Source organism: Rhinopithecus bieti, unplaced genomic scaffold (genome assembly GCF_001698545.2).
Source record: "Rhinopithecus bieti isolate Rb0 unplaced genomic scaffold, ASM169854v2 scaffold_37463, whole genome shotgun sequence".
In the NCBI taxonomy this organism is placed as follows: domain Eukaryota; kingdom Metazoa; phylum Chordata; class Mammalia; order Primates; family Cercopithecidae; genus Rhinopithecus; species Rhinopithecus bieti.
This window is the reverse complement of record NW_016815818.1, coordinates 938,943-959,873: the sequence shown is the minus strand read 5'-3', so window position 1 is coordinate 959,873 and position 20,931 is coordinate 938,943. Positions and strand designations below refer to the sequence as shown.

Here is a 20,931-nt window from a genome sequence, read left to right as displayed (position 1 = left end):
CAGAACAGTCTGACGAACTCACCAATCCTAAGTATCTTCTAGTTCCTACATTGTTCATGTAGGGGCATTATGCTTGCAGTGATACTGTTAGCTTTGGTAAGAGCTGAATACTTATCTTATTAAATTAAAATAGTCAACTGATTCTGGAATAAGATATGAACATGATACATCAGCCTCAGAAATCACAGAACTGATTTTGATTCATATAGTTCCCTAGACCAGGGTCTTTTGTACCACTGAAGTACAAAGTAGAAGAGAGAGAAAAAAAAAGAGGAAACCAGGAGAAACTGAATTGTTTAGGGTTTAACACTCTATGCTCCTGAAGCAGTTACTCTGTTCTAATAGGACTTAGGATCATCTTCCCACTAATGTGGGAAGGAATAAAAAATACTATATTCTGGCCAGGGACAGTAGCTCACGCCTGTAATCACAGCACTTTGGGAGGAAGAGGCAGACATATCACCTGAGGTCAGGAGCTAGAGACCCGCCTGGCCAACATGTCGAAACCCCATCCCTACTAAAAATACAAAAATTAGCCGGGCATGCTGGCATGTGCCTGTAATCCCAGCTACTCGGGAGGCTGAGGCAGGAGAATCATTTGAATCCAGGAGGCGGGGGTTGCAACGAGTCAAGATTGTGCCACTGCACTCCAGCCTGGGCGACAGAGCAAGACTCCATCAAAAAACAAAAACAAAAAAACAAAAAAAGCCACTATTTTCTTAGGTTAGCTCCAAAGTCCCTCAATCTAAAATTCTTCCTGTTTATATCTTTTTCATTCTGCTCTACCTGGTTTATGATGCCATCCTGGTCCTGGGATTTGGGAGGCAAACACTGATAATCTGCCAGAGAAAAGTCTTCTCTCCCTTTCTCATCTGTCATATCAGAGTATGGCTCCTCAAAGTGTACTTTCTAAAAGAGAAAATAATCATAAACTATAAATTGTCTAGTAAGACTAACATGATAGCAATAATATTCTAGGCTTCATTGAAGGCCAAAGGGTAGCTTTTTTCAGGATAATATAAGACATGGAATAAAAGAGAAACCCATACTTTTTGTCAATTCTGAAGTTTAGCTGAGAACAACCTTTGAAAACTTCAAATTATACTCTAAACAATTCAGTTCCTGTTGGTCTCTGTCATTTTTCTTTTCTACCTTGCCTCTGATGGAGGCCTGATGATGCATGCATAGAAGATCCTGATGGACATCCAGAGGAAGCGCCTCTCTCCCTCTCCTATCTATCAAAATGGATGTTGGCTGCTTCAGATCTGCTTTCTAAAAAAGAATAAACACAACATATCAATTCAGTTAAGAATGACAGGTTAAGACTTTAGGTTTTAGTAAGAATTCTGGAGTTAACTAAGATCAGAACATAACTGAGCACCTTATGGAATAAAACAAAAAACTACACTCCATTGCACAGAAGTCCAACCACAACCCTAAGTAATCTAATTCCTGTTGCTCTCTTTCTTCTTCCTTGTTGCCAGAAATATTTTTCCTAATGAAGAAGATGAAAAATAAAAGTTAAATTGTTCATAAAATCTGGGTAGAGTGTTGATTTAAAAAATTAAAGATCGAAAAAGAAAAGAAACAGCAAATTGTTTATTTAGAGTAATATGCTGCTGGTAATACTATAACACTTAGTAAGAGCATTGGAGTTTTGAGAAACCAATCAAGAAACTATTTTTTCCAAGTATGGATCTCCAAATCAGGTACAATATACAGCATACCTGGTTTTATTATGGTTTGCAGATACTGTGTTTTTTACAAACTGAAGGTCTGTGGCAATCATATGTCAAGTCAATCCACTGGCGTCACTTTTCCAACAGCATGTGCTCGCGTAATGTCTCTGTGTCACATTTTGGAAATTCTCACAATATTTCAGACTTTTCCATTATTATTATATCTGGTATGGTGATCTGTGATCGGTGATCTTTGATGTTACTATCCTAATTGTTTTGGGGCGCCATAACCACACTCATGTAAGACAGCAAACCTAACTGATAAATGTGTGTGTTCTCAGTGTTCTACCACCGGGCCACCCCCCTACCTCTCCTTACGCCTCCCTATTCACTGAGACACAACAATATTGAAACTAGGCCAATTAATAACCCTACAATGGCCTCTAAGTGTTCAAGTGAAAGAAAGAACCACGTCTCCCACTTTAAAGCAACAGCTAGAAATTATTAAGCTTAGTGAAGTAGGCCTGTTGAAAGCCAAGACAGTCCGAAGGCTAGGCCTCTTGTACCAAATAGCCCTGTTTTGAATGCAAAGGAAAAGTTCTCGAATGAAATTAAAATCTACTCCAGTTAATACACGGTAAGTAAGAAAGCCTTATTGCTGACATGGAAAATGTTTTAGCGGTATGGATAGATCAAACCAGCCACAACATCTCCTTAAGTCAAAGCCTGACCCAGAGCAAGGCCCTAACTCTCTTCAATATTATGAAGGTTGAGAGAAGTGAAAAAACTACAGAAGAAAAGTTGGAAGTTAGCAGAGGTTGGTTCATGAGGTTTAAGGAAATAAGGTGTCTCTATAACATGAAAGCACAAGGTAAAGCAACAAGTGCTGACGAGAGGCTGCACAAGTTATCCAGAAGATCTAGCTAAGATCACTGATGAAGGTGGCTACACTGGACAACAGATTTTCAGTGTCGACAAAACAGCCTTATAGTGGAAAAAGATGACTAGGAGTTTCACAGCTAGAAAGAAAAAATCAATATCTGGCTTCAAAGTTTCAAAGGACAGGCTGACTCTCTTGTTAGTGGCTAATGCAGCTGGTGACTTTAACTTGAAGCCAATGCTCATTTACCATTCCAAAAGTCCTAGGGCCCTTAAGAATGGTACTAAATCTACTTTTCTTGTGCTTTGTGAAGGAAATAACAAAGTCAAGATGACAGCACGTCTGTTTACAGCATGTTTTACAGAATATTTTACACTTACTATTGAAACCAACTGTTCCAAAAAAAAAAAATGCCTTTTAAACTGCTCATTGACAATGCACCTAGTCACCCAAGAGCTCTGATGAAGATCTACAAGGAGATTAATGTTGTTTTTTCATGCCTGCTAACACAACATCCATTCTGTAGCTTGTGGATCAAGAAATAATTTTGACTTTCAAGTCTTGCTTTTTATAAAATACATTTCTTAAGGCCATATCTGTCACAGACAGCGATTCCTCTGATAGATATGGACAATGTAAGTTGATACCCTTTGGAAAGGGTTCACCATTCTTAATGCCATTAAGAACATTCATGAGTCATGGGAGGAGGTCAAAATATCAACTTTAACAGGAGTTTGGAAGAAGTTGATTTGAACTCATGAACTTTGAGGCATTCAAGACTTCAGTGAAGGAAGTAATTGTAATGTGGTAGAAACAGCAAGAGAACTAGAATTAGAAGTGGAGCCTGAAGATGTGAATGAATTGCTGCAATCTCATGTTCAAACTTAAATGGATGAGGAGTTACTTCTTATGATGAGCAAAGAAAGTGTTTTCTTAAGATGGAATCTACTGTGAACATTGTTAAAATGACAACAAAGGTTTAGAATGTTACACAGACTCAGTTGATAAAGTAGTGGCAGTGTTTGAGGGAATTGATTCCAATTCTGAAAGAAGTTGTGCTGTGGATCAAATGCTATCAAACATTATCACATGCTACAGAGAAATATTTCGTGAAAGGAAGAGTCAAATGATGTAGCAAACTTCATTATTGTCTTAAGTAACTTCCACAGCCACCCCAAACATCAGTAAACACCACCCTGATTAGTCAGCAGATATCAACATTGAGCCAAGATCCTTCACCAGCAAAAAGATTATGGCTTGCCGAAGACTCAGATAATCGTAAGCTTTTTTTTAGCAATAAAGTATTTTTAAATTAAGGTATGTACTTTTTTAGGCATTATGCTATTGCACACTAATAGACTACAGTATAATATAAACATAACTTTTATACGTAATGGGAAGCCAAGAAATTTGTGTGACTTACTTTATTCCAATATTTGCTTTATTGCAATGGCCTGGAACTGAACCCACAATATCTCCAAGTTATACTTGTAGTCCTTATAAATCCCTCCTCAAAACCCTAAGTAACTTATTTCTTCTTCTTGTGTCTCCTTTCCACTCTATTTTACCTGATATTTTGGTAGAAAATCTTGGTCCTGACATTTGGATAGAATATTCTGGTCGTTGGAGAGAACATGCAGGTCTCTGGGGAGAAAATCTCGGTCCTGACATATGAGTAGAATATTTTGGTCTTTGGGAAGATAACCTTGGTCTCTGGGTAGAAAATCCTGGTCCTGACGTTTGGGTAGAATATTCCAGTCTTTAGGGAGAACATGCCGGTCTCTACATAAAAAATCCTGGTCTTTAGGTAGAAAATCCTGGTCTTGATATTTAGGTAGAATATCTTGGTCTTTGGGGAGAACATGTTGGTGTCTGGGTAGGAAATCCTGGTCCTGATATTTGAGTAGAATATTCTGGTCTTTAGGGAGAACACAGTGGTCTTTGAATAAAACATCCTGGTTTTTAGTTAGAAAAGCCTGATTTGGGGGTAGAAAATCCTGAGTTTCCAACATAATACTCCTTTCTTCTAGCTCAATACTCTGGGCTTTCAGCATAATACCCTGAGTTTCTGTCTTAATAGGCTGGCCTTCTGGCTCAGTGGCCTGGCCTTCTGGCTCAGTAATCTGAACCTTCAGCTCAACAGCCTGGGTATCTGGCTCAACACTCTGGATTCCTGTCAAATCACCCTGGGTTTCCAGCAAATCACCTTGGGCTTCTGGAAAATAATCCTGAGCTTCTGGAAGAATATCCTGAAGGCCCTCAAAATGTATCTGCTTTTGTTCTTCGTCTTCCATCAGAACAAATAATGGATTTTTGAATTTTACTTTCTAAAAGTGAACATAAACACCAAATACAGAATGTGAGTTAGTAGCAATACTCTAGGTTTTCCAAAAGATTCCTAAAATAATCTCAAAATGATATGGCAATGAAGCAAATTACTAGAATAAAATGTGAAATTATAATCTTTGTCCAACTTAACAAAAGCTAAATCTACAATCCTAAATCAGTACAACATTACTGGCAATACCTAGTCCAAATCACAGTTAATTTAATTTCTTGTTGCTTTACCTGAACTCTGCCGAAAGGTTTGTTCTTATCTTCAGAAAGGATATCCTGCTGGTCTTGCTGGTCTCTCCCAAACAAATCTTCTTTCACTTTCTCATCAGTTACAAGAGATGAAGATTCCTCATAGTCAGGTTCCTCATAGTCAAGTTCCTAAAGAAAAAAACAATGAAAACGTGCACACACACACACAATGTAGCTATTACAGACATAAACAATGTGATTGCAATAAAATTCTAGGCTTCAGGTCACTGCTACTATAATTTTAGTAGGTCAGCATAGTCAAATGTTCAAATGTTATAAAATGTTTACAGTGTAGGATTGTATAATGAAAACTAAAAAGATAATTGAAAGAAATGACAGTTGATCAAAATAAATGGAAAGACATAACATGTTTATGGATCAAGAGTACAGATTGGTAAGATGGTAATATTTCTCAAATTTACAACACTCCCTATCAAAATGTCACTTGGCTTTTCCTTGGCAGAAATTAATAAGTTAATCATAAAATTCACATGGAAATGCAAGGGACGCACAGTAGCAAAACACCTTCTTGAAAAAGAAGAACAAAGATAAGGGTCTCATTCCTCCCAATTTCAAAAGTTACCACAAAAGTTATAGGAATCAAGACATTGTAATACTGACACATACAGAACAATGGAACAGAACTGAAAGTTCAAAAATAAACCCTCAAATTTATAGTCAATTGATTTTTGACAAGAGTACCAAGAAAATTCAAAGAGGAAAGAATAGTCTTTTCAACACGTGATGCTGAGACAACTAGATACCTATATTCAAAAGAATGAAGATGAACCACTTATTTACAGCATACATAAAAATTAACTCAAAATGGATCACAGACCTAAAATCAAGAGCTAAAAATTATAAAATTCTTATAAGAACACATAGGAGTAAATCTTCATGATCTTAAGATAAACAATTATTATTAGATAATTCATCAAAAGCACAAGAAACGTAAGAAAAAAAGAAGTGACTAATTTTAAAATGTTGTGCCATAAACAATACTATTAATCAAGTAAGATAACAGTCTATAGAATGAACAGTCTATAGAATGGGAGAAAATACTTGCAAAACAACTATCTGATAAGGAACTTGTATCCAGAATATATATATTTTATATATATTTTATGTATAAATTTATATATAAACACTTAACAATTTGATAATAAAAGACAACCCAATTTTAAAATGGGCAAAGCACATGCATAGATGTTTTATCCATGAGAGTTATACAACTGGGCAACAAGCACATGAAGAGATACTGAAGATCATGAGTCATCAGGAAAATATACTACAAATCAAAAGTACAGTGAGATACCAACTCACACCTACTAGGATAGATATAACAGAAGAGAAGGACAATAATAAGTGTTGGAGAGGATACAGAGAAATCGGAACCCTCACATATTGCTAGTGGAAAACTGTTTAGCGGTTCTTTGAAATGTTAAACATGGAATTACTGCATGATCCAGCAATTTCACTCCTAGAAATGAATGTCCTAAAAGAAATGAATGTCCACACAAAAATGTGTACACAACTGCTCATACACAATCATTCATAATTCACAAACACGAAGAAGTGAAAAGAACCCCAAAGTCTACCAACTGATAAACAGATAAACCAAATGTGGTACATCTATACAATAAATTATTCAGCAATAAAAAGAATGAAGTACTGATACATCCACTACAATGTGGATGAACTTTAAAACATTATGCAAAGAGAAAAAAACAGTCACAAAAGACAATATATCATATAATACCTTTCATATGAAATGTCCAGAATAGGTAAACCTATACAGACAAAAAGTGGATCAGTAGTTGCCTAGGACTGAGGTTAAGGGCAAGGAGAGAATGAGGTACAGGGTTTCTCTTAGGAGAGAAGAAAATGCTCTAGAGTAAATCCCAAAGGCAAGATAGCTGGCTAGAAGCAGCCAGGAGGAACATCTGCTACCGAGACACTGGAACATTAGGAAGATGGTACACTCCTAGCAGATCTTTGGAGGGAAGGCATTAAGAGTGGACAGAGGGAAGACACAGATACTGGGCCAAAAGGGGAGGAAGCTGGGAACCTTGAATGGGGCTACCGTGCGCCAGGACTCGTCCCTGGCCCCTAATGGCTCCTGAGGAAGGGATGAACTGAACAAGTGAGAAGCGACCTGCTTACGCCACAGACCTCTGGAATCCTGGCAGCAGGAGACCCCACAACCCCCACTGACACTTGTCTTATCAGGGATTGCTGCTTAGAGAGGTGGTGGGATAGAATTCCAGCCAGTACAAAGCCTAGAGGATTTGGCACAGGAGTATCTGTAGTGGGGCATGGTCAGGCTGCCCATCCCCCAAGGCCCACTTTGTTCCCCTAGGAGACATTAGCCATAGAGGAACTGTCGGACGTGAACAGTGCAGGGCAATCTTGTCCGTGAGACAGGGCCAGTTTTACATGAGTGCACCCATCTACCAGCCTCTCCCAGGGCACCAGCCTGGTTGCACTTGCTTGCAGTGCAACCTCAGATGCCCACCAGGGTGCCTCCCTAAGGCCCACATAATAGCTCCTGTGCTGGCAGACGGTGCCTGACCATCACAGCAGACCACACCAACCAGCATGAGCCTACCTATGCCCTTCCCCCACTGCGTCCTCCCTCATGCCACTTTTCCAGCATGCACTCACCCACAGCAACTCCTACATCATTTTGCTCACATGTGTGTGCAGGCAGACCTCGCCTCCCCTTCCCCACCAGTGTGCATGCACCCCACCATGCCACTGCTGCCAATGTGAGCGCATGCTGCCTGCAACGGTGTGTCGCTACTGCCAATGCGAAGGCATGCAAGGAGATGAGTAGCCCCAACCCCTGCCCTGCACAGTCACTGCTGCATATGAATGCCTACATGGAGGGCACCAGCCCCATGCCTGCGAGCAGCCCATGACATGCTGACACTGCCACCACAGTGAACATGCACAATGACGCCGGTCGGCCCCACCCCCACTGCTCCATCCTCTGGTGCAGCACTGCAACCACCACAACTGCAAATGCCTACAAGGAGGCCAGCACCCCTGCACCTGCCAGCATCCCACCATGGCATGCACCCTGCCATGCTGCCACTGCTGCTGGCACATAAAAACAAGCATGAATCCCACTGCCACCACCCAAAAAAGTATTTTGGCTGGCACCATCCATCAGTGTGTTGTGACCAGCACCCTGGGAACACCTTAGCTCTTCCATTGTGGCAGGTTCCTAACCTTAAGGGGCCAGAGAACAAAGCCAGGGCCAATACCAGTTCCCTAGAGTTAAAGCACACAGTCCAAGAGTCATGAGCTGAGTCCTGGCCCCTAAAATCTTCCAGAAATGAAGCCAGTCAACTGACTGCACCTTATGCCAGAATCAAACCCCCAAGGACATCAAAGAGGATTTTTTTAAAAATCCAAAGGACAGTAACTTCAGAGACTGAAGAACAACACAGTCCACAAACATAAGAACCAGTGCAAGAACTCAAAAAGCCAGAATGTCTTCTTACCTCCAAATGACTACACTAGTTCCCCAACAATAATTCTTAACTAGTCCGAAATGACTGAAATAACAGGAACAGAATTCAGAACATAGATAGGAACAAAAATATCAACATTCAGGAGAACGTCAAAACCCAGTCCAAGGACTCTAAGTATTACAATAAAACGATACAGAAGCTGATAGACAAAACGGCCATTATAAGAAGCAAACTGATCTGACAGAGCTGAAAAACCACACTACGAGAATTTCATAATGCAGTAGTAAGTATTAATTACAGAATTACCAAGCTGAGGAAAGAACCTCAGAGCTCAAAGACTGGCTCTCCAAAATAACTCAGTGAGACAAAAATAAAGAAAAAAGAATAAAGAAGAATAAACAAAACCTCCAAGAAATATGGAAGTACATAAAAAGACAAAATCTATGACTCACTGGCATCCCTGAGAGGGAAAGAAGCCAAGCAACTTGCAAAATGTATTCATATTTTCATATTATCCATGAAATTTGTCCAACCTGGCTAGAGAGGCCAACGTTCAAATTCAGGAAATGCAGAGAAACCCTGCGAAATACTACACAAGAAGAAGACCATCCCCCAAACACACAGTTATGAGATTCTCCGAGGTCGAAATAAAAGAAAAAATGTTAAAGGCAGCCAGGGAGAAGAGGCAGGTCATCCATAAAGAGAATCCCATCAGGTTAATAGCAAATCTGTTGGCAGAAACCCTAAAAGCCAGAAGAGATTGGGGGGCTATATTCAGCATTCTTAAAGAAGAGAATTTACAACTAAGAATTTCACATCCAGCCGAACTAAGCTTCATAAGTGAAGAAGAAATAAGATATTTTTCAGACAACCAAATGCTAAGGGAATTCATTACCATCAGACCTGCCTTACAAGAGGTGCTGCAGAAAGTGCTAAATATGGAAAGGAAAGACTATTACTGGCCACTACAAAAACACACTTAAGTACATAGACCGGTGATACTAAAAAGCAACCACATAAACAAGTCTGTATAACCAGCTAACAACATGATGACAGGATCAAATCTGCACACACCAAATACTAACTTTGAATATAAATGGACTAAATGCCCCATTAAAAGGCACAGAGTGGCAAGCTGGGTAAAGAAGCAAACCCCGGCTGGGCGCGGTGGCTCAAGCCTGTAATCCCAGCACTTTGGGAGGCCGAGACGGGCGGATCACGAGGTCAGGAGATCGAGACCATCCTGCTAACACAGTGAAACCCTGTCTCTACTAAAAAAACACAAAAAACTAGCCGGGCGTGGTGGCGGGTGCCTGTAGTCCCAGCACTCGGGAGGCTGAGGCAGGAGAATGGCGTAAACCCGGGAGGCGGAGCTTGCAGTGAGCTGAGATCCGGCCACTGCACTCCAGCCTGGGTGACAGAGCGAGACTCTGTCTCAAAAAAAAAAAGAAGCAAACCCCAATGGTATGCTGTCTTCAAGAGACTCATCTCACATGAAACGACACAGATAGGCTCAAAGTAAAGGGATGGAGAAAAATCTACCAAGCAAATGGAAACCATCAAAAAGCAGGGGTTGCTATTCTAATTTCAGACAAAACAGACTTTGAACAAATAACAATTTAAAAAAAGACAAAGAAGGGTATTACATAACAGTAAAAAGCTCAATTGAACAAGAAGACTTAACTATCCTAGATACATATGCACCCAACACAAGTGCAACCAGATTCATAAAGCAAGTTCTTAGAAACCTATGAAGAGACTCAGGCCAGGTGCGATAGCTCACGCCTATAATCCCAGCACTCTGGGAAGCCAAGGTGGGCAGATCGTTTTGAGAGGAGGAGTTCAAAACCAGACTGGCCAACATGGAGAAACCCCATCTCTACCAAAGAATACAAAAATTAGCCAGGCATGATGGTGTGCACCTGTAGTCCCAGCTACTCACGTGGCTGACGTGGGAGTATCACTTGAACCCAGGAGGCGGAGACTACAGTAAGCTGAGATCATGCCACTGCACTCCTGCCTGCACGACAGAGTGAGACCCTGTCTCAAAAAAAAAAAAAAGAGAGAGAGAGAGAGACTGAGATAACCACACAATAACAGTGGGAGATTTCAACAGCCCCCTGACAGTATTAAAGAGATCACTGAGTTCAAGGCCAGCCTGGCCAATATGGTAAAACCCCATCTCTACTAAAAATACAAAAATTAGCCAGGCATGGTAGTGGGTGCCTGTAGTCCCAACTACTTAGGAGGCTGAGGCAGGAGAATCGCTTGAACTCAGGAGGTGGAGGTTTCAGTGAGCCAAGATCATGCCACTACACTCCAACCTGGGTGACAAAGCAAGACTCCATCTCCAAAAGAAAAAGAGATCGTTGAGGCAGAAATCTAACAAAGATATTCAGGACCTGAGCACAACACTTGACCAAATGGACCTTATAGATATCTACAAAACTCTCCACCCCAAAGTAACAGAATATACATTCTTCTCATCTGCACATGGCACATACTCTAAAATCAACTACACAATCAGCCATAAAACAATCCTTGGCATATTCAAACAAAACAAAACAAAACAAAACAAAACAAAAAAACAAAAATCAAACCAACCATACTTTCAGATCACAATGCAATACAAATAGGAATCAATGCTAAGAAAATCACTCAAAACCATACAGTTACATGGAAATTAAACAACCTGCTCCTGAATGGCTTCCAGGTAAATAATGAAATTAAGGCAGAAATCAAGAAATTCTTTGAAACTAATGAGGAAAAAGATACAACATACCAGAATCTGTGGGACACAGCCAAAGCAGTGTTAAGAGGGAAGTTTATAGTTTTAAACACCCATATCAAAAAGTCTCAAATTAACAACCTAACATCAAACTAGAACTAGAGAAACAAGAGCAAACCAACTCCAAAGCTAGTAGAAGACATGAAATAACCAAAATCAGAGCTGAACTGATAAAAACTGAGAAACAAAAAACACACAAGAAATCAATTAATCCAGGAACTGGTCCTTTGAAAGAAGTAGTAAGATAGAGCACTAGCTATACTAATGAAAAAGAGAGAGAATACCCAAATAAACACAATCAGAAATGACACCGGGGACATTACCACTGGCCCCACAGAAATACAAAAAAACCCCTCAGAGACTATGATGAACACCTCTATACACACAAGCTAGAAAATCTGGAAGAAATGGATAAATATCTGGAAACATACAACCTCCCAAGATTGAATCAGGAAAACACTGAATCCCCGACTAGACCAATGACAAGTTTTTAAAAGGAATTAGTAATAAAAACCTACCAACCAGAAAAAGGCTGGGACCAGACACATTCATAGCTGAATTCTACCAGATGTTATAAAGAAGAACTGGTACCATTTCTGCTGAAACTATTCCAAAAGACTGAGGAGGAGGAACTCCTCTGTAACTTATTCTACAAGGCCAGCATCATCCTGATGCCAAAACCTGGCAGAGACACAACAACAACAACAACAAAATCTTCAGGCCAATATTCTTGATAAACATAGATGCAAAAATCTTCAACAAAACACTAGCAAACCAAATCCAGCAGTGCATCAAAAAGCTAATCCACCATAATAAAGCTATCCCTGGGATGCAAGGTTGGTTCAACATACACAAACCATTAATTGTGATTCACCACATAAACAGAACTAAAAACAAAAACCACAGGATGATCTCAACAGATGCAGAAAAGGCTTTCAATAAAATTCAACATCCTTTCATGGCAAAAACCCTCAACAAATAAGGCACTGAAGGAATATACTTCAAAATAATAATAGCCATCTGTAACAAAAACCCAGAGCCAACATCATACTGAATAGGCAAAACTGGAAGCATTCCCCTTGAAAACCAGAACAAGACAAAGATGTCCTTTGTCACCATTCCTATTCAACATAGTACTAGAAGTCCTAGCCGAGCAATCAGGCAAGAGAAAAAAAAAATGACATTCAAGTAGGAAGACAGGAAGTCAAACTATCCCTGTTTGCAGAAGATATGATTCTATACCTAGAAATCCCCATAGTCTCTCCCCAAAGCTCCTTGATCTGATAAACAACTTCAGCAGTTTCAGGATACAAAATCAGTAGCATTCCTATACACCAACAATATCCAAGCTAAGAGCCAAATCAAGTATGCAATCCCATTCACAATAGCCACAAAAGAATAAAATACCTAGGAATACAGCTAACTAAGGAGGTGAAAGACTTCTACAATAAGAATTTAAAAACAATGCTAAAAGAAATCAGAGATGACACAAACAAATGGAAAAACATTCCATGCTCATGGATAAAAAGAATCAATATCGTTAAAATGGCCATACTGCCCACAGCAGCATACAGATTCATTGCTATTCCTATCAAACTACCAATGACATTCTTCACAGAATTAGAAAAAAACTATCTAAAAATTCATACGAAAACAAAAAAGAGCCTGAATCGCCAAGGCAATTCTAAGAAAAAGAACAAACCTGGAGGAATCACATTATCCTACTTCAAACTACACTACAAGGCTACAGTAACCAAAACAACATGGTATCAGTACAAAAACAGATACATGGACCAATGGAACAGATAGAGAGCCCAGAAATAATGCTGCACACCTACAACAATGTGATCATCAACAAAACTGACAAAAACAAGCAATGGGGAAAGGACTCCCAATTCAGTGGTGCTGGGATATATTTGGCTAGCTATATGCAGAAGATTGAAACTGGACTCACTCCTTACACCATATATAAAAATCAACTCAGGATGAATTAACGACTTAAACGTAAAACCTAAAAGCGTAAAAAACACTAGAAGATAACATAGGAAATATCAATCTGGACAGAGAAACAGGCAAAGATTTCATGATGAAGATGTCAAAAGCAACTGCAATAAAAACAAAAATGACACAGGGGATCTAATTAAACTAAAGCTTCTGCACAGCAAAAGCAACCATCAACAGAGTAAACAGACAACCTACAGAATGGGAGAAAATATGCATCAAAGAAAGGTCTGATATCCAGAATCTACAAGGAATTAAACAAATTTACAAGCAAAAAACAACTCCATACAAGAGGGCAAAGGATATGAACAGACACTTCAAAAGAAGACATACACATGGCCAATGCATGTGAAAAAATGCTCATCACCACTAATCATTAGAGAAATGCAAATCAAAATCACAAGATAACATCTCACATCAGTCAGAAAAAGCCAAAAGATTACAGATGCTGGCAAGGTTGTGGATAAAAAGGAAAGCTTATACACCACTAAGGGGAATGTAAATTAGTTCAGCCATTGTGGAAAGCAGTTTGGTGATTTTTCAAAGAACTTAAAACAGAATTAGCATTCAACCCAACAATCCCATTATCTGATATATATCCAGAGGAATATAAATCGCTCTGCCTTAAAGATACATGCACACGTATGTTCACTGCAGCACTATTAACAATAGCAAAGACACAGAATTAACCTAAACGCCTATCAACAGTATACTAGATAAAGAAAATGTGGTACATATACACCATGGAATACTATGCAGCCATAAAAATGAATGAGATCATGTCTTTTGCAGCAACATGGATGAAACTAGAGGCCATTATCCTAAGCAAACTAATTCATGTACAGAACACCAAAATACCACATGTTCTAACTTATAAGTGGGAGCTAAACATTCAGTACATATGAACACAAAGAAGGAAACAACAGACACCAGGGTGTACTTGAGGGTGGAGGGTGAAAGGAAGGTGAGGATGGGAAAACCACCTATTAGGTAATGTCACGTGACAAAGTAATCAGTACACCAAACCGCTGCAACATGCAATGTACCCATATAACAAATCTACACATGTACCTTTCAACCTAAAAGTTATTTTTAAAAATTAATTTAAAAATTAAAAATAAAATGCTCTAAATTAGATTGTGGTAACAGCTGCACAACCCTGTGCAAACTGTGTGTACTAAAAATCAATTGCTTTAAATGGGTGAACTGTATAATATATGAATTATATCTCAATAAAGTCCATTAAAAAAATACTGGATATCTTAACCCTTTATCCTATCCTTAGTTAGCTGTGGATAGTTCTAATAAGCCAGTATCTTTCCCCTCTACTTTTTATATTTCCCTGATTTTCCATATAATTCTGGTAAGGTACAGCAGCTAAAAGACCTTGAGGGACCTTAATGGGCAACTCTCTTCTTATTCCTGTATTTATCCCAGTGGATGCTGGTTTCCTAGAAAGCACTTTCTGGAAAAAAAAATTACTACAAATATAAATAGGTCTAGAGGAAGGAACATATTCATGAGACTAAGTTGAGTTTCTGTGAAAGATCTAAAATTATCTTAGTAGGTTTTGGTAGTCAACAAAGAGAAAAAACATGAGTTCTACTTCATCTGTACAAACAAAGCAGTCACATATAAAAACATATGGAATGAAACAGGAGAATATAATAACTTTATAAATGACAACTGGCACCTATTCTAGCCAGTAACAATTTCAGAAGACTCACGATTTTAGTCTTGGCGACCTGACAGAGTACAAGCAAGTATGTGTTCTACTTGTATCTCCAAATCCGGATCAATAACAACCAGATAGATTCTAATGTCACTAAAACTAACAAGGAAATAAAACCAGGGTTCAACCCAATCATAGATTGTTCTTTCTGACTTGCAAATTCCCACTTCACACAACTAAGAGGGTAGAAAATTGTTGAGATTTGAGGGAAAGACTGATACCAGTAATAAGAAAAATTTCCCCAATTTCTTAGATCATTCCCAATTGTATTGAGTAGATTTGTTTTCATATTTTACCTGAAAACATATATGCATTCCTTGGAAGCAAGTAGGTAGCCTGAACTCATCATTATCACCATAACAATAATGAATTATACTTAAATGGCACCTCTGACGTATAAAACTGGTTTATACAAAGATGTTATCTCAGACTTAATCCTCCTGTCTACTGGATAATTATTTCAGTCAGAACTGTGAATATAGTACACCTTCTGGAAAAACACCAGTTGAAAGGTCTGAGCATGTTTCCAAACAATATAAATATCCATCTCTAAGATCTGATAACTGTTTGTTTGTTTTTTTTTTGATTTAGTAGAAAGTGTCATCTTACAGTACCCTGGAGTCAGTCTAATGGTCCAAACTATTGTACTACAAAACCACAATAGGTATGAAAACTCATGAAACCAACATCTGAAAATAATTTAGGTACAAAAGAAACTCTATCTGGGGAGCCATGAGGCAATGCCAGAAAAAGACAACCATACTGAACGCATGTGGGATGTGTTGCCATATGTGGACACATATCCATGCCCACTTGTTTTTTAAACTTAATTATAAATTTCTTAGTTATAATTAAAGAGAAAAACATAACAGTTTAGTATTCAACCAATTGCCAACACATATGAGACAAACATTTTTGATGGTTGTGTCAAGATACAGAAAAAAATACAAAAATTATATATATATAAAACATATATGTCACACGTATTTATATATTATATGTATATTCCAGGAAAATATAAGAGTATACTAATTAGGAAGTAAAACTGGGAAAGAACTAAATGAGGCAGTTGATGATGGCAAAAAAAAAATTAAAAAATAAATTAATGGTCTATTTTACTAGATGCCGCCCATCAAACATTGAAATTAATGCCAAAACTAAGTACACACAGGAAAACACATAAATTTAGGATCCAAATTTGTGAATTCTGAGGTAGGCACCAAAACAATGTCATTTTATAAGTGTAGACTTAAATATCCTCCTAAGCCTAGCTCTACACTCTCACTTAAGTTTTGAATCAAAAGAATTTTCTTTTAAAATTAATAGTATCAATTTTTTTCCTGATTAGAAAGTAACATACTTTATGACAATTTTTAAAAATAAAAAACAGAAGAAAATCACCTGTAATACTACTACCCAGAAATAATCAGTATTAACCTCTTGTGCCATTTCTACCTAGGCTTTTGTCTATGCACATGGAACTCTTTTCATCTTTTTATTTTGCTGCATTTCTCTTCATAGCATTTATCACTTGAAATTACATTCTATATTTATTTGCTTGTTGATTATATGCTTCCCTACCAGCACAGAAGCTCCTTGAGGGATCTTTGTCTGTCTTTTCACCACTATAAGTTCTGTTTCTAGAACAATGCTGGCAATCACAGACATTCCATAAGTATTTGTTGAATATATATACATATATTTTCATTAGGATCATATAATTCTTAATTTCAAATCCAACTTTTTTCTTAACTTTATATCACAGACACTTTCCCTTACCTTCAGATATTCTTTGAAAATTATATTTTTAGAAAGACTGCATATGGATATGTCACAATTTACTCAAGCATCCCCTACTATTGGGTATTTAAGGCTATTTCCAATTATTTTACAGTTCTAAATTATGCTGAGATATAAGTAAATCTTTATCTGTATTTTTTATCTGTATTTTTTTTAAATCATGTATTAGAAATTAATTTACCTCTCGGGTGGGAAAGCTTTTCCTTCCATCATCTGGAAACACTGATCCCTTTTTTTTACTCACAGTTTTAAAGGATGCTAGCCGGTGACGTGCCTGTTTCACAGTTTGACTAAGCTGCCAGGGAAAGGGGGAAAAAAGCAAACAAAAGCAGGGTAAGTTTTAATACCAAATGCGCCAAGTGTGCCAACAGGAAAACAGGTCCCTATTATTTAAAAAATGCCAGATCTAAGACAAAAAGATTACTTGCAAAGGAGACTTTGATCTGCTGATAGTGTGGTACAATATTATTGTCATTATTCTAGAAATTGTACTTCGTAACTTGGTTTAAGGGTGGTTACTCAAACAGTTCTTTAAGAAATTATGTATACTTTATATAAAGCATGTACACAAAAATATGAGAACCTGAAGTCTGAATTAATACACTTGGAGATCACTGACCAGACACATTCCTTACCTTCTATCCACCTTTTTCAATAAAGAGTTATTTCTTCAAGTGCTCCATATATGCTTAATTGCTTTCATCACTGCTTGCTAGGAGACTCTATTCCTAGTTTCCGTAAAGTCCTTTTATCCCCAATTTACATGACTCCCTTCTCCACCCTCAACATTTGAAGACTATATATAGCTATTTAAAGTCTTTTCTTGAATCTCCCTTCCTCTTCCTCCAAGAAGCCTTCCTAAACTAACTTAGAACATAAATTCAAACATCTCAAAAGAACCAATTTGTTTCAACTACTTTAACTAACACCTAATAAATGACTACTAATATTAAATGTTAATTTTGTGTTCATTCCTTATGTCTAGTAATTTCAGTATGCAGCTATTTTTATTTATTTTTCAGAGAGGCACAGCCTATTTTATATCTCACAAATTTGCAAAGAATATCTCATTAGGGAAACAAAGAAATAAAATATATATCATTTTTAAGATAAGCACTGTAGGCCGGGCACAGTAGCTCACACCTGTAATCCTAGCACTTTGGGAGGCCGAGGCGGGTGGATCACCTGAGGTCAGGAGTTCAAGACCGAGACTAGCCTGGCCAATGTGGTGAAACCCCATCTCTACTAAAAATACAAAAATTAGCCAGGCGTGGTGGCGCGCACCTGTAATCCCAGCTACTCAGGAGGCTGAGGCAAGAGAATTGCTTGAACCCAGGAGGCAGAGGCTGCAGTGAGATGAGAACATGCCACTGCACTCCAGCCTGCATGACAGAGAGTCCATCTCAAAAATAAATAAATAAATAAAAATACAAACAAAAAAATAAAGATAAGCACTGTATCACGTGGAGGAAAAGTATATCTTGTACTAGTCAGTAAAATTATGGCAAAGCCAAGACCACTACTAACCCATTCACTGAAAGTTTAATAATATCAATTCTCCCTTGAAGAGAAATGATGACTATGACTTCTCCACAGAAAATGCCAAAAAAATTTGCCATGGTGGCACACGTCTGTAGTCTGTAACTCAAGAGGCTGAGGTGCGAGAGGTGGAAGGATTGCTCGAGCCTGGAGATCAAGGCAGAAGTCAGCTGAGATTGCACCATTACACTCTAACCTGGATGACAGAGCAAGACTCTGTCTAAAAAAAAAATAAAATAAATTTTATGGCTTTTGCTAATAATTACCTAAGGATGAAAACACTCTACTAGCCCAGAGTTTTTACAGCACATCACCTCTGTTTATACTTGTTTCTACAGGTCTATACCTCTATCCAGAGAAATCAGCTTGAAATATACTACTCTTTGTTTTGCCAAGAGGAAGGCTTGTAGATTTGGTCAGCTGCCGAGTGGCCAAAGGGAACCAAGATAGAGTTGTTCACAATGCAAAAAGAGATATGTGTAGCTGAAATTACCAAAAAAAAATAGCCCCATGACTATGCCTGTTTTATTCATTGCCACTTAAGGTAGGTGTTATTGCCCTGCACCATGTGACCAAGGATTTAAAAATCCCCATTTTAATAAATTTGAAATAGGGGTTTGGAATTTTCATTTCCCATCAAATCCAAACCTCTATTAGAGTCACATTGATTATAGCCCTTAAGCAGGATATTTCAACTGGTTCAGCAGCTAGAATATACATTATTTTTCTTCCGTTTCTCTACAGTTACCATAACCCTTCACCAAGCCTCAATCTTGGAAAGGCTTTTTCCATGACATGCTTTGAGGACTGTCATAGGGTGAATAATGGCCACCCAAAGATACCAAGTGTTAATCCCTAGAACCTGTAAATATTACTTTATTAAAAAAATGGCCTTTGCAAATGTGATTAAGTTAAGGATCTTGAGATCTTAAGGACGTTGAGAAGATAACCCTGGATTATCCATATGGGTCCTAACGAGAGAAGTAGAGGGAGATTCAACATACAGAAGAGAAGGTGATGTGAAAATGCCATGCAGAGATTTATGTGATGTAGCCGCAAGAAAAGGAATGCCAGCAGAGTTGGAAATTGTCAATCCAAAGCTGGAATTGTCAAAAAACAAACTTTCCCCTAGAACCTGAGGATGGAGCACAGCCCTGATGACACCTTCATTTTGGTTTAGTGAAGCTGATTCTGGACTTCTGGCCTCCAGAACTGAGAGATAATAAATTTCTGTAATTGTTTAAGTCATTAACTTTGAACTAACGTGCAGCAGTCACCAGAAACTAATACAAAGACTAAAGTTAATGTTAACAAGAAATTTAGCAAAAACATAGAACCCAGAGGGATACTATAAATTAAATTATGTAATAATTAAAATGAACAAGTAGATAAGCACATTTCTCTTCAAGACGATGGTGGTCATTACATATATGTGTAACTGTGTGAATGTCTGTGGTATATATATACACATTTGTATGTATACTTACATATATATGTTTAAATGTACATATGCATATGTGCATGTGTTATATGTATGTCAACATTCAAAACATAAAATTTGACCAAAGTCTTTTCTATCTAGAACCTTAGGCACACTATTGATTCTTTTGTAGTTGTTACTGTTATTAACAAAGACTACCATTAAATCTCTGACTAAGGCTTAGATTCCCTGATGGAGATGAATTACTCATAATTAGATAAACAGAATACCTAGCAAATGAAAAATCAATATAACTCCAGATAAAACAAAAAGCCATACATAGAAGGAAAAGTAATCATAGTTTACTTATGGATCAGTTGTGATTAATGTTTATGTAGTCATAACAACATAAATGCTTAACATAGATCTCAGCAAAATTATAATATAACTACAAAGAGAGGACAAGGGTGGAAAGAGTGCATGTGTAGTGGTGGCAGCAGATAGAAAGAGGAATAAATCCTCATCCTTCCTAGTGGGAAATCAATAAAAATGTCTAATTTTGTTTTAATTAAGAAGAAATACTACTAGCATGTTACTTAGAAATATGAGTATTAACACCAAAATATAAAAGAATTCAAATAGTTGTTTTTGAGGAAGAAGAAATGAGGAAATGGGCCATACTGCCCAAGGTAATTTACAGATTCAATGCCACCCCCATCAAGCTACCAATGACCTTCTTCACAGAATTGGAAAAAACTACTTTAAAGTTCATATGGAACCAAAAAAGAGCCCACATTGCCAAGACAATCCTAAGTCAAAAGAACAAAGCTGGAGGCATCACGCTACCTGACTTCAAACTATACTACAAGGCTACAGTAACCAAAACAGCATGGTACTGGTACCAAAACAGAGATATAGACCAATGGAACAGAACAGAGTCCTCAGAAATAATACCACACATCTACAGCCATCTGATCTTTGACAAACCTGAGAGAAACAAGAAATGGGGAAAGGATTCCCTATTTAG

General features: G+C 37.9%; 1 protein-coding gene across 3 annotated transcripts in view; it reads right to left on the bottom strand.

Moving 5' to 3' along the window:
* CCDC15 (coiled-coil domain containing 15) overlaps positions 1 to 20,931 on the bottom strand; it is an 81,322-nt gene that overhangs the window by 51,124 nt on the left and 9,267 nt on the right. For all 3 annotated transcript variants that reach the window (XM_017853822.1, XM_017853820.1, XM_017853823.1), the window contains exons 5-9: positions 17,127 to 17,240; positions 5,128 to 5,274; positions 4,128 to 4,886; positions 1,153 to 1,272; positions 787 to 909 (exon numbers count right to left, since the gene is read on the bottom strand). In XM_017853822.1, coding sequence (XP_017709311.1) covers positions 787 to 909; positions 1,153 to 1,272; positions 4,128 to 4,886; positions 5,128 to 5,274; positions 17,127 to 17,240 — 1,263 coding nt within the window. The remainder of the gene's footprint in view (positions 1 to 786; positions 910 to 1,152; positions 1,273 to 4,127; positions 4,887 to 5,127; positions 5,275 to 17,126; positions 17,241 to 20,931) is intronic.